Source organism: Danio aesculapii, chromosome 17 (genome assembly GCF_903798145.1).
Source record: "Danio aesculapii chromosome 17, fDanAes4.1, whole genome shotgun sequence".
Lineage (NCBI taxonomy): Eukaryota > Metazoa > Chordata > Actinopteri > Cypriniformes > Danionidae > Danio > Danio aesculapii.
In genome coordinates this window covers 47988478-48003477 of record NC_079451.1, presented here as the reverse complement: position 1 = coordinate 48003477, position 15000 = coordinate 47988478, and the positions used below count along the sequence as shown (strand labels likewise).

Sequence of the window (15000 nt, the reverse complement as noted above, 5' to 3'; positions counted from 1 at the left end):
GACAGAAATGTGTGTAGGTATAGTGTATAAGCGTACAATAAGTCCTTAAATTTCCTGATGTTAAAAAAGGGTCCAAATCCCTGCAATTTCGTGGCCCACTGCAATGTGACATAGGGGTGCCGTTTTGCCCACCGGCTGTATTGATTATTCATTCATTCATTCATTTTCTTTTCGGCTTATTAATCTGGGGTGGCCACAGCGGAATGAACCGCCAACTTATCCAGCACGTTTTTATGCAGCAGATGCCCTTCCAGCTGCAACCCATCTCTGGGAAACATCCACACACACTAATTCACACTCATATTCTACGGACAATTTAGCCTACCCAATTCACCTATACCGCATGTCTTTGGACTGTGGGGGAAATCGGAGCACACGGAGGAAACCCAGGCGAACGCAGGGAGAACATGCCAACTCCACAAAGAAACGGCAACCTTCTTGCTGTGAGGCGACAGCACTACCTACTGCGCCACTGCGTCGCCATCGATTATTTATTTATTTATTATTTATTTATTGCCACATCAGCAACTTATGGGTATTTCATGGCAAAATGGATATACATAAAAAATATAACATGATAAAAACAAATTCTTATTACAATAAAAAGTTACTTAGACAAATATATAAAAATAGAAATAAATAAAATTCACATAAAAATATATTTAAAGTTAAATATGATTTTTCTGTTCATTTTTTAAATAAATAATTTAAGCTTCTTCTTGGTGGTATCTTTTTAAAAATATCCATCAAAGTACTCTCCTTATAAAAAATGTGTCTAATGGAATTGAAACTTCTACATTCCAACAAAATATGTCTCATGGTAAGAGCAGCTTGGCAGTAATTACATTTAGGTGGTGTGTCATTATTCGGTAAATACAAATGTGCCAACATAGAATGTCCAATTCGACATCTAGTATAGACTGTTTGTTCATGCCTGGTCGTAAAATTATAATTAGCAAAGTTCCTTTCATTTATTTTCGGGTTAATTTCATGTAATTTATTATTTATGCAGTTGTCCTATTCCCTTTGCCATGTTTCTCTTTTACACAAATTAATCGTAGGTTTCAAGTCCTCAGGAGGAATTAAACATTATGTCACTTTCAAGGAGACACGCAGTGAAATTGTGCACAGTTTCTGCGTTTTTGAGTAGTAGGAGAGTTGTAAATACTTGCGATCGCCTCCCTTGCCATAGTAAGCTACGGCAACATAGCGCATATGAGATAAATGATGTCAGTACATAATAATTGGTTATGATTATTACTGAACCGATACCGAATTGTCCTCCTCTGCATCGCGGTGCACCGAAGAAACAATTCATTTTGACACCCCTAGTGTAGGGGACAAGCAGGTTTCAAAGATAAGAGCCATTCAAAGATCTAAATGCAAGGAGGAGAATTTTACTATTATTATCATCATCATCGTCATCGTTAATATTATCTATCTACATATATATATTGTTTTAATATATTATTATAATCATAACATTTCAAAAGTTTGTTGGAACACTTGTAACACTCACTGGTTTTTCAATAAGTATATATAGAAAAAATACCTCCTCATTCGCTAAATATTTGTCTCTCCTACTTAGGGTGAACAGTCCCTTAAGACATTTATACAAACAAATCTACTTTCAAGCGTTCTGTCTCTCGAGCATCCGCCTGTTGTTTGTAGCCTTAGCCTGCTAGCACCGCTGGTCAGCTAAAGCTACCGACCTCTCTCATTCACTTGTTTTCTCACTTACTGGCTTTGCTCTTCACCCTGTACAATGTCGCTTGTGTGTCTGTCCTGCAGGAGAAGCATTGATGGAGGCGTTGGAGCTGGAGCTGGAAGCAGTGAAGTCCCAGATTCGCTCCCTCGAGACGAAGCAAGCGCGGCTCCGGGAACAACGGGCTTTGCTCGATGTACCCCATACTCGCTCGGTAAGTGTACAACACAATCACAGCACTCCATCTTCCTCAACCCCACGTGTTTCTCTGTCCAGGCCCAGCGCACCGAGGGTGCGGCTCTCCCAGGCGACGTTCATGTCGACACCCGGCTACCATGGCCCCTGGATGCAGCCGTGTAAGGTGCTTGACAGATCCCGGGGCAGAACATCTCCATCTCTCCACCGCTTCGCCCCTCTCCACGAGACGGGTTGTGATGTGGCTATCATCGGTGACTCCATTGTGCGCCACGTCCGCTCCGCTTCCTCCAAAGTTAAGAAAGTATGCACTTTCTGCTTCCCTGGTGCCCGAGTTAAGAATATTTCTGCACAGATACCTACTATCCTGAGAGCTACCGAGAGCCTCAGTGCCATTGTCCTCCACGTGGGGATGAACGACACTGGGCTCCGGCAGACGGAGATCCTAAAGAAGGACTTCAGAAGCCTGATCGAGACGATTCGACGCACCTCGCCCGCCACGCAGATCATCGTTTCTGGACCGCTTCCTACCTACCATCGAGGAAATTGAAGGTTCAGTAGACTTTTTGCTCTGAATGAATGGTTATTAACATGGTGTGAAGAACAGAAATTGCTCTTTGCCAATAACTGGAATCTTTTCTGGGAGCGTCCTAGGCTTTTCCGCGCTGACAGGCTGCACCCTAGTCGAGTTGGAGCTGAACTCCTGTCGGACAACATCTCCAGAATACTTCACTCTATCTGACTAGTAAGTAAAAATTCACAAAATTCACAATTTCGCCAAACAGACTCCTATTCGTCCCACTTATATCATATCTGGCTAACTCCATAGAGACTGTGTCTGTTCCTCGTATTATTAGATCAAGAAATAAACGTACTGTGTGCTCCAGAAATAATCTATTAAGAATTAAACCAGAAAAACCACTAAAAAGTGAAAATACAAATTTCATGAAGCTTGGTCTCCTAAACATCAGGTCACTAGCACCTAAAGCACTTAACATTAACGAAATAATAACAGAACTTTGAAAATCATACATCCCATGTCACAAAAACTGCTTTCTTTCATCTGAGAAATATCGCTAAATTACGAATTATGCTATCCATCTCAGATGCAGAAAAGCTAGTCCATGCTTTTATGACTTCTAGGCTGGACTACTGTAATGCACTGTTTGCTGGCTGCCCAGCATCCTCTATTAACAAACTTCAATTAGTACAAAATGCAGCTGCCAGAGTTCTTACCAGGTCTACAAAATTTGATCAAATCACCCCAATTTTATCCTCCTTACACTGGCTGCCTGTTAAGTTTCGTATTGAATTTAAAATATTGCTTCTTACATATAAAGCTTTAAATAATCTAGCTCCTGTTTATTTAACCAACCTTCTGTCTCACTACAATCCAACTCGCTCTTTAAGATCTCAAAACTCAGGGCTTCTGGTAGTACCTAGAATAGCAAAGTCGAGTAAAGGAGGTCAAGCCTTCTCATTTATAGCTCCTAAACTCTGGAATAGTCTTCCTGATAACGTCCGAGGCTCAGACACACTCTCCCAATTCAAAACTAGATTAAAGACCTATCTGTTTAGTAAAGCATACACTCAGTGCACCACTTAGCGGGTTTCCACACAGGTTTCTGCGTCTTGTTTATATACACTATGAACAGCAGCTAAGCTAATTATTCTCTTTATTCTCCATTTCCACCTGGGGATACTCTTCCCGAGGCCCTCAGAATATGCAGAGTCACTAATTTGACCCAAGACCAACGACGAGATGATCCCAAGGTTTCCATATCCTGGACCAGGCCGTATCCTGAGCAGCTACTGTGGTGGTCTAGGAGGAGTGGAGAACATGAGACTGATTCCTGTGACGCTCCAGGGACAGACGAGTCTTCGCTGAGGTCAGCTTCCAGCCTCCGCCGCTGAGACTGCAGCTCTGCACAAGACATTTGGCCAGCAGAGAAATTAAAATGATCGTGCCCAACTGAGCCTGGTTTCTCTCAAGGTTTTTTTTCTTCACTTGCGCCAATTAGTGAAGTTTTTTTCCCTCTCCGCTGTCGCCACTGGCTTGCATGGTTTGAGATCTGTAGAGCTGTGCATCGTTGGATTTGCTCTTCAGTATTTGGACTCTCAGTAGCGATTATTAAACCACACTGAACTGAGCTAAACTGAACTGAACTTAAACACTACAAACTGAACTGACACTGTTCCTATTTACTATGACCTTTTATGTGAAGCTGCTTTGACACAATCTACATTGTATAAGTGCTATACAAATAAAGGTGAATTGAATTGAATATAGTATATATAATCAATGTCAATAAAGTTGCCATATATGATTCTTCATCTGTTAAAGGGTTAAAGAAGATGTACACCAGCTACATATAGTGTTACTTGTGAACTTCTCTTGCCCTCATTTGTAAGTTGCTTTAGCTATATGCATAAATGTAAACAGTAAACTTGGAAAAATGATAATCATATACTCAAAAACATGGATATATACTTCTTTTATTTTGGAGTACTGTCATCAGACGACTGCTTGTGAGATCAGCATGTGTTCGACCTTCCTCACACAAACATCTTCAAGCAAACATTGGCTTTCATGCAACTTCTGACGTTAAAAAAAGAGGTCAGGGCTACAAAACAGCCGAGTTCAACCCTGAAAACATCACCTGCAGTCTTACGACATGGCTGGGCTCTATCGCTCAAACCACAGGCTCATATTCTGGCACACGGGAACACCATCGACCCCCAAGGTTTAGCAGAAAAAAACAATGCTGGAATTCAGACTAAAATAAAAAAATAGCCAGAGTGGCCTTGGCCGCAGAGACAGATGAGGTTCCTGTGGTTTCAGTGACAGTGAGGTCCATGCAGGGAAGAGATCCGCATCTCAAAACCACCTTGGACAAACTCTTGGCGGCTCTGTTTGGCAAGAGGTCAAACCCACAGAGCAGGACACACACATGTTTGCTTTCTCTTCCAATGAACATCCCTACAGGAGTGTTATCAGCACTGAGACCATTTTAACTAGTCCACTGTTTATCAGAATACGGTAAGACATATTTTAAAGTGGGCCTATTTTGCAACAGGTTTAACCTGTCAGCCAGCACACCACTTATACATTTGCATATATGTATTTTTATTTTACATATGTAAATGTATTATTATTTGCTGGCATGGGGTGGGTTGGGTCTTTAAATAAAGTATTTAAATAAAAGAAAATCATGCTGTCAATTTGACATGTTTGGCCATTCAAGGCAGAAAATCCTCTGTAATACTCTATCATTCTAACATATTAACATTGATAGAATGAAATGTACACACATTTAGAAAAAGTATTATAGTTATGTGGGTTTTATTTGAACAAAGTTATTAAATAACAACAATAATAAATTATAAAAAAAAGGAAAAAAAATAAAAATTATTAAAACAGATTAAAATAAAATAAAATAAATAGTAAATGGAGAAAAACAAATAAAACAACTTATAACTAAAAAACAAAAAAATATGAATAAATGAAAAATAAAAAATATGAAAAATAATTAAAGCAAAAAAAAAAAGCAAAAAATAAAAAAAAAAAACGAATAAAAATACATAGGAAAAAAATTTAAATATGTAAATAAATGAAAAAAAAATAATAATAATTTAAAAATAATTAAATTGAGATAATGAACAACCTGCTTGTGTACTAGCAGTATGTCTGATAATATTTTTTCTTTTGGAGAAAGTCTTATTTGTTTTATTTCAGCTAGAATAAAAGCAGTTTTTAATTTTTTAATAACTTGCCTAATTACCCTAACATGCCTAGTTAACCTAATTAACCTAGTTAAGCCTTTAAATGTCACTTTAAGCTGTAAAGAAGTGTCTTGAAAAATATCTAGTCAAATATTATTTACTGTCATCATGGCAAAGATAAAAAAAATCAGTTATAAGAGACGAGTTATTAAAACTATTATGATTAGAAATGTGTTGAAGAAATCTTCTCTCCATTAAACAGAAATTAGGGGAAAAAAAATAAACAGAGGGGCTAATAATTCAGGGGGGCTAATAATTCTGACTTCAACTGTTTATATATATATATATATATATATATATATATATATATATATATATATATATATATATATATATATATATATATGCTAAAATATTTCCCTATTCCTTTCTCACCTGCTAGTACACAAGCAGGTTTTTTCCTTTTTTTTTTTAAAAAGAGTTTGAAATAAAGCCGTGTGTGTGCTCACCTCAGCCGAGGAGCTGCAGTATTGGATGTAAGTAGCAGAAATGGCGTACTGAAACGGATCACCAGTTTTGGGAGTCATATCTTGTTTAACCAACAGAGCAAGGTCAACAACCTAAAACACAAAACCCATATCAGCTTATGAGTAAGAGCTTAAGGAACAAGATGATAACACTTATTTTCCCCCAGAAAACATCACATTAAACAATCAAAGCACTGAAACTCTTTAGACAAGGCTCTTGTTTTTGGATAGACATGTGCCGATATTCAATAATACAATATATTGTGATAATGAACATGCATATTGCTATTTCTAACTTTGATACCATGAAAAATATCGATATCCGATACCATTTGTGATACTGGTCCGATTTGGTAACATTAGGTAATGTAAAAGAGTTCACTGAAAAATTTTAAATTCTGTCATCAATTACTCTGCCTTCACTTCAACCTGTTTGGCTTTCTTTCTTCTGTTAAACTTAAAAGAAGATATTTTGAAAAATGCTGAAAACCGGTAACCATTGACTCCATAGCATTAGTTTTTCCTACTACTGATGTCAATGGTTACTAGTTTTTGGCAAAAACTTTCCTTAATAGTAAATAGTGAGTAACCTTTCATTTTTGGGTGAACTATCCCTTTAAGAGGGACAGAGCGCATCATAATCTGAGGGTCTCACCCACTGGGAGGGAAAACAATTCAAATCGCTCCATTGACTTTGAATTGCAAGAAGCTGCCTCTGTCATTTCTGACAAATAACAAAAAAAGAAACACTGTCTAAAAACTGAACTAGTTTAGTGGTTGAATTAGGTATTGCAACCTGGTTCAAAAACCATGCAAGCGCAGGTTGCCAGATTGACGACACCAATATCTGTGTGCCTGACTCTGGATGCTGAAATATAATTGGCTAAACTGGCAGTGGGCGGGTGCAATGACCGAAACAAAGACAGATGTTCCGGCATGTAATGCACATTTTCAAAGCAGAATATCTGACTTCAGCATTGTTTTTCAGATAAACAAGAATATTCACTTAGCATGTTTCTTAAATATCTGCAAACATACTATGGTATTTTTATGCTTTGGAAAAGTCAAAAACTGATATACAGCAGCTTTAAAGAACCCAGAACTATGTTTTTATAAGCTGTCGATTCCCCAAAAACAATGGTGAACATGTGACCGAAACATTTAGCCTTTTCTTTTAAACTTTGTGCAAACTTTCCTTCAGTTATTTCATTCTTTTCTCACCTGTGCCACGGTCTCGTAGGCCAGATATGACAGGATCTCCATAGACATTGCATTGGGCTTCACATCCAGACTGCTGCAGTCCAGCCACTCACGAAACTTAGATGCCTTCTTGGCTAAATAGAGAAACATTTCAGTCATTCTAAAAAAAAAAAAGCCATTTGTTTAATAAATAAATAAATAAATAAATAAACAATAACTAACTAAATAAATAATAACTAACTAAATAAATAAATAATAACTAAATAAATAAAGAATAACTAACTAAATAAATAATAACTAACTAACTAACTAAATAAATAAATAATAACTAACTAAATAAATAAATAAATAAATAATAACTAACTAACTAAATAAATAAATAAATAATAACTAATAAATAACTAAATAAATAAATAATAACTAACTAAATAAATAATAACTATATGAATAAAAAAATAAATAATAACTAACTAACTAAATAAATAAATAATAACTAACTAAATAAATAAATAAATAAATAAAAACTAACTAACTAAATAGATAAATAAATAATAACTAAATAAATAAATAAATAAATAAATAAATAAATAATAACTAATAAATAAATAAATAAATAAATAAATAATAACTAAATAAATAAATAATAACTAACTAAATAAATAATAACTAACTAAATAAATAAATAAATAATAACTAACTAACTAAATAAATAAATAATAACTAACTAAATAAATAAAAAAATAAATAATAACTAACTAACTAAATAAATAAATAAATAATAACTAACTAAATAACTAACTAAATAAATAAATAAATAAATAAATAAATAATAACTAACTAACTAAATAAATAAATAAATAAATAAATAAATAAATAAATAAATATTAATAAATAAATAAATAAATAAATAAATAATAACTAACTAAATTAATGATAACTAACTAAATAAATAAATAAATAATAACTAACTAAATAAATAAATAAATAATAACTAACTAAATAATAAATAATAACTAACTAACTAAATAAATAAATAATAACTAACTAAATAAATGATAACTAACTAAATAAATAAATAAATAATAACTAACTAAATAAATGATAACTAACTAAATAAATAAATAAATAATAACTAACTAACTAAATAAATAATAACTAACTAACTAAATAAATAAATAATAACTAACTAAATAAATGATAACTAACTAAATAAATAAATAAATAATAACTAACTAAATAAATGATAACTAACTAAATAAATAAATAAATAATAACTAACTAAATAAATAAATAACTAACTAACTAAATAAATAAATAATAACTAACTAACTAAATAAATAAATAATAACTAACTAACTAAATAAATAAATAATAACTAACTAAATAAATAAATAAATAAAAACTAATAAATAAATAAATAAATAAATAAATAAATAAATATATATTTTTTTAAATCCACACTTTTCCCTCATTGTTAAGCATCAAGCATCTCTAAAACTGCATTTTTTCCATCTTAAAAATGTTGCTAAACTTCGACGAATGCTATCAATGTCTGATGCGGAAAAGCTTATTTATGCTTTCATGACCTCTCGATTAGATTATTGTAATACGTTACTAGGCGGTTGTCCTGTTGGCCTAATTAACAAACCTCAACTAGTTCAAAATGCAGCTGCTAGAGTGTTTCTAGAACAAAGAAATATGATCATATTACTCCAGCTCTTTCATCATTGCATTGGCTCCCTATTAAATATTGTATAATTTTTTACATTTTATTGACTACCTACAAAGCCCTGAACGGCTTAGCTCCCCAGTATTTGAGGGAGCTCCTGGTGTATCATAGCCCCTCACGTCCACTACGCTCAATTAATTCTGGACATTTGATTATTCCCAGAACATCAAAATCAACAGTAGGTGGTAGATCTTTCTCATATCTGGCATCTAAACTCTGGAACAGCCTTCATAGCACAGTTCAGGAAGCAGACACACTCAGTTTAAAACTAGATTAAAGACACATCTTTTTGCATTAGCATACACATAAAACTCAAATGCTGTTGAAATCCAAATCCTCTAAAGCATTGCAACCAGAGCCGGAAACATTTCCCAAAAGACATTATAATTTGAACGGCATCTGCGCTTATGTTAGTCTTTTTTTTATATTCCCAAGGTATCCATAATCCTGGACCAGGCTGTATCTTGAGCAGCTGCTGTGGTGGTCATGGAGGAGTGGAGAGCATGAGACTGATCCTTGTAAGACCCCAGTGACAGATGAGTCCTCGCATTGATCCTGAAGGGCCAGCCTGTATACCAGCCAGTGCCCTCTCCCACCTGCAGCTTCTCCACGATGGACGTCCAGCACCTTCGAGCCTCCGGCGCCTAGACTGCAGCTCTACACAAGACATTTGGCCATAGAAGAAATGGTCGTGCCCAACTGAGCCTGGTTCCTCTCAAGGTTTTTAATCCTTCACTTTCGTCAATTGGTGAAGTTTTTTCCTCGCCGCTATCGCCACTGGCTTGCATAGTTCAGGACTTTAAGAGCTGCGCATCGATGGATTACTCTTCAGTGTTTGGACTTTCAGCAGTGAATATTAAACTACACTGAACTGAACTAAACTGAACTTCAACACTGAAAACTAAACTGACACTGTTTCAGTTTACTATGATCGTCTATGTTAAGCTGCTGTGACACAATCAACATTGTAAAAGCGCTATAGAAATAAAGATGAACTGAATTGAATAATATAAATATATAACTAAATTATAAGAAACGTTTTCAGAAGTATTTCTATTTTTAGTGCATCATTGTCACGTAAACAAACCAGAAAAATATAACATTGTATAAGACAGTGTTTCCCAACTCTGTTCCTGAAGGCACAGCAACAGTACACATTTTCAATCTCTTCCTATTCAAACAGACCTGAATCAACCAGAAGATAAGAGCAGACTCTAAAACCTGAAGTTAATGGGTCAGATAAGGAGGCATGCAAAATATGTACTGTTAATGTGCCTCCATGAACAGGGTTGGGAAACACTGGAGTAAGATAACAGAATGTCAATGTACACTCACCGGCCACTTTATTAGGTAAACCTGTCTAACTGCACGGTAACGCAAATTTCTAATCAGCCAATCACATGGCAGCAACTCAATGCATTCAGGCATGTAGACATGGTCAAGACGATCTGACTGTGAGTGGAAGTTCTGTGAGCGCAAATGCCTTGTTGATGCCAGGGGTCAGAGGAGAATGGTCAGACTGGTTCCAGCTGATAGAAAGGCAACAGTAACTCAAATAACCACTCGTTACAACCGAGGTCTGCAGAAGAGCATCTCTGAATGCACAACACGTTCAACCTTGAGGCGGATGGGCTACAGCAGCAGATAACACCGGGTGCTTGTCAGCTAAGAGCAGGAAACTGAGGCTACAATTCACACAGGCTCACCAAAACTGGACAATAGAAGATTGGAAAAATGTCTGGTCTGATGAGTCTCGATTTCTGTTGCAACATTCGGATGGTCGGGTCAGAATTTGGCATCAACAACATGAAAGCATGCATCCATCCTGCCTTATATCAACAGTTCAGGCTGCTGGTGGTGGTGTAATGGTGTGGGGGATATTTTCTTGGCACACTTTGGGCCCATTAGTACTAATTGAGCATCGTGTCAACACCACAGCCTACCTGAGTATTGTTGATTGGACCATGTCCATCCCTTTATGACCACAGTGTACTCATCTGAAAAAGGGGGGTCCAACCCGGTACTAGTAAGGTGTACCTAATAAAGTGGCCGGTGAGTGTAAGTGTGTGCGCTATTTGTTTTATAAAAAAAAAAAAAACAAAGAATAAAATCCACACTTTTTCCTCAATGCTATTAAAACAAGCATGCCAAATACTCTGCTCAAAATTTACATAAGCACAATGCCTACTTACATCCAAACATTCCCTATTAAACCAAAAGTGTCTCAATCTCCGGCCCGTGTCGTGTTTTTGGTCAGATTTTCTGTCTACTCAGCACCAGTGTTGTGTAAGGGGGTAATTCAGGCACGTTTGCTGAGCTGCCGTCCCAACATGCAGCTCGGTGCCAGACAGCATCTTATTATTAGTGCTGAAATGTGGCCTTCAGAAGCCAGCAGTGGTGTGTTCACCATCCCGCAGCCGCGTTCTTACAAGGTCTCGAATAAAAAAGCTGGAAACCCAGCAATTCATCAGAGACTGTATCTGACGCACTGTATAGCTGACACCATCTGATCTACACTGGCACACAACCATATACAGCTGAAGTCAGAATTATTAGCCTTCCGGATTATTTTTTTCCCTAATTTCTGTTTAACGGAGACACATTTCCAATACATTTCTAAGCATAATAGTTTTAATAACTCATTTCTAATCACTGATTTATTTTATCTTTGCATGATGACAGCACATAATATTTGACTAGATATTTTCAAGACACTTCTATACAGCTTAAGGCAATCAAAACAAATATTGCTTAAGAGGGCTAAAATAGAGGGCTAATAATGTTGACCTTAAAAAGTTAAAAAAAAAAATAAAAAACTGCTTTTATTCTAGCCGAAATAAAACAAATAAGACTTTCTCCAGAAGAAAGCAAATAACATTGTAAATCCTGTGAAAAATTCCTTGCTCTGTTAATCATCATTTGGTAAAAATTCACAGGAGGGCGAATAATTTTGACTTCAACTGTATCCCTGACGCTAAAATGATCATGTTCATCAATGAATACATCACAAAACACAGAGAAAACCAGTGTTGGGGCAGTTACTTAAAAAAGAAGTAATTAATTACTAATTATATAATTGTAACAATCTATAAAAAAGAGATTAAAATACTCAGTCATTTTAATCACACTGAAAAGACAAACACAGATTTGAAAACTGTAAAAGGGTCTATTTTTATTTGTATAGCTTCAACTTTTTAGAAATTACTTTTAAAAATTTTATAACGTTTAAAGGGCACCTATGGTAAAAAATCTACTTTTCAAGCTGTTTGGACAGACATATGTGCATGTATGGTGTATAGACCGTCATATTGGGGTGATTTAAATACACCCAGTGTTTTTTTTTTCAATTTAACAACATAAAAAACGGTGGACCAATTGGAGCTGTTTTCAAACCGACCGCAACTTTACGTTGGAGAGCGGTCCCCCCACCCACCAATATTGATTGACAGTCATCATATCCTCAGTTTGTTGATTCACGTCCGCCATTTTCAGCGTGAGTCGAAGCGATATCACTAAAGGAACACGCTAGCTCTATTTTTAGATGCAAGGCTCATTGGGCTCAACACAAGAGCAATATTCTCCACATTATCGCTCTAATCGGAATTATTGGTTGTATCTTTAGGTAGGTTTGCAAACATGTGTACTTCTCATTGAGTCTACCTTATACTTCAGCTGTTTGCATTTCTCGCGATCCCAGAAGCTCCCTGTGATCTTCACTAGCATGCGTTTTAGAATTCTAAACAGGTTTCTATCAGGGTACACTCAAGTCGACGGCTGGGCGCCGCGGACCGCTGCAGAAACCTATGTTTAGACTTTAAAAATGCGTGGCGCGACGATTCGGGACACTTCATGTTTCTGCCGCGCCACAGAGAGTGTCTGGTGTGCCGTGTCGCGGCTTCGAGCGGCGCATTCGGTGCCTCAGTCAAAGTTAATTCAGTGTGCGTGGTTATTAGTTTCTGTGTACAAGCTCGGGACTTGAAACTAGCACACAGTTGGCTGTAAAACTGTACAAAGACACAAATGATTTTGTACTCTCTGCTTGGTCTGTGTCAGAGTCGTACATGTACGTGTGAATGCTGATCATCTCACTCTAGCTTTTTCTCAGTCTGCCTGTCAGACTCTGTTGCAAACGCAGAGCGGGTGAGCTCATGGCCCCGCCCCCTTGTTACGTTGGCGGGAAGCCGAAATTAATTTACATGTGAAGCAACACGCCCCTAAATCAGCGAGCTGTGGACACGCCCCCAACATGACACTTAACACATTATAATAAAAAAAATCTGAATTGTGTTTTAAACTGAACCTAAACTGGCACACTCAGAAGAACCATAATATCAATATTAAATCATAAAAAAGAGGTCAACTATGTGCCCTTTAACACCATTTTGACCAAAAATTTGTGGCTCTCCAGCAAACTCCCTTTAATTATTAAAAAAATGATAACCATCACTAGAAATCAGTTTCCTATTGAAAATGCAATTCCCTTTTAATTCAATTTTTTTTTTTACAGCGAAATGATTAAGAACTCATTTAACAATAAAAGTATGTTTCGACAATGCGCGTGTGGTGCTGTGGATAAAATTGAATCGCAACACTAATAAGGGGCAAACAACTTACATTTCTATAGTAACCTTGTGCACGCCAATTCAGACAATATTCTTGAGTGGTGATGGTAAAAAAAAGAAATTCTATAAATTGTCCTTTATTCATTCTTGTTATAGTACACAAGAATATATTTCAATTCTGTTTTTGTTGACATGTAAATAAAAGCTGGGAAATCTACATATTTTTTCTACAATGATGCCTCTTGTACATCGTCTTATTATCTTTTGGGAGAAGCCTGTGTTATTTCCAGTCCAAAAAAAACAACAACAACAACTGGCTGGTTGAATAAAATTAATTTTAAAGTCAGAATTTGCCAGTGGTATGAATCATTTCATACTATTTATAGTTGACTATTCATAAGAAATACAAAATACAACTGATAATATATTAATAGGATATTTTTAAATACAGTGCAAGTCAGAATTATTAGCCCCCCTGAATTATTAGCCCCCTTGTTTATTTTTTTCCTAATTTCTGTTTAACGGAGAGAAGATATTTTCAACACATTTATAAACATAATAGTTTTAATAATTCATTTCTAATAACTGATTTATTTTATCTTTGCCATGATGACAGTAAATAATATTTGACTAGATATTTTTCAAGACACTTCTATAAAGCTTAAAGTGACATTTAAAGGCTTAACTAGGTTAATTAGGTTAACTAGGCAGGTTAGGGTAATTAGGCAAGTTATTGTATAATGATGGTTTGTTCTGTAGACTATCGAAAAAAATATAGCTTAAAGGGGTTAATAATATTGACCTTACAATGGTTCATAAAAAATTAAAAACTGCTTTAATTCTTGCCGAAATAAAACAAATAAGACTTTCTCCAGAAGAAAAAATATTATCAGACATACTGTGAAAATCTCCTTGCTCTGTTAAACACCATTTGGGAAATATTTAAAGAAAAAAAAAAAAATCAAAGGGGGTTTAATAATTCTGACTTCAAATGTGTGTATATATGTGTGTATATGCTGAAAAAGGTTCCTGACCCCTGATTTATTTAATTTACACCATTTATTTTTGCAAGTTAATTTAGTCATAATTTCTTATATCTATCAAAGAGTCAACCATGAGATAAAAGGATAATTCTCACAAAAGCAAGCATCTTTACAAAAATATTCATAATTGGTTAATTGATAGATTTAAATTCAATATATGTACAGTGCAACAGCAAAGAGCTTGTTTACAACTTTATGAGCTTGCTTACAATTTAGACATATTTAGACATAATAAGTCATATTGAGATATAAATAAAATTAATGAAACATAAATTAATACATAAAACAATACGTAATTATTAATACATTAATAAAA

At 35.3% G+C, this 15000-nt stretch overlaps 1 protein-coding gene across 1 annotated transcript in view; it reads right to left on the bottom strand.

Annotated features, from left to right (window-relative positions):
* Positions 1-15000, bottom strand: part of supt3h (SPT3 homolog, SAGA and STAGA complex component) — a 290795-nt gene that overhangs the window by 59285 nt on the left and 216510 nt on the right. The window contains exons 7-10 of the mRNA XM_056477667.1: positions 11608-11663; positions 9982-10004; positions 7372-7484; positions 6133-6243 (exon numbers count right to left, since the gene is read on the bottom strand). Coding sequence (XP_056333642.1) covers positions 6133-6243; positions 7372-7484; positions 9982-10004; positions 11608-11663 — 303 coding nt within the window. The remainder of the gene's footprint in view (positions 1-6132; positions 6244-7371; positions 7485-9981; positions 10005-11607; positions 11664-15000) is intronic.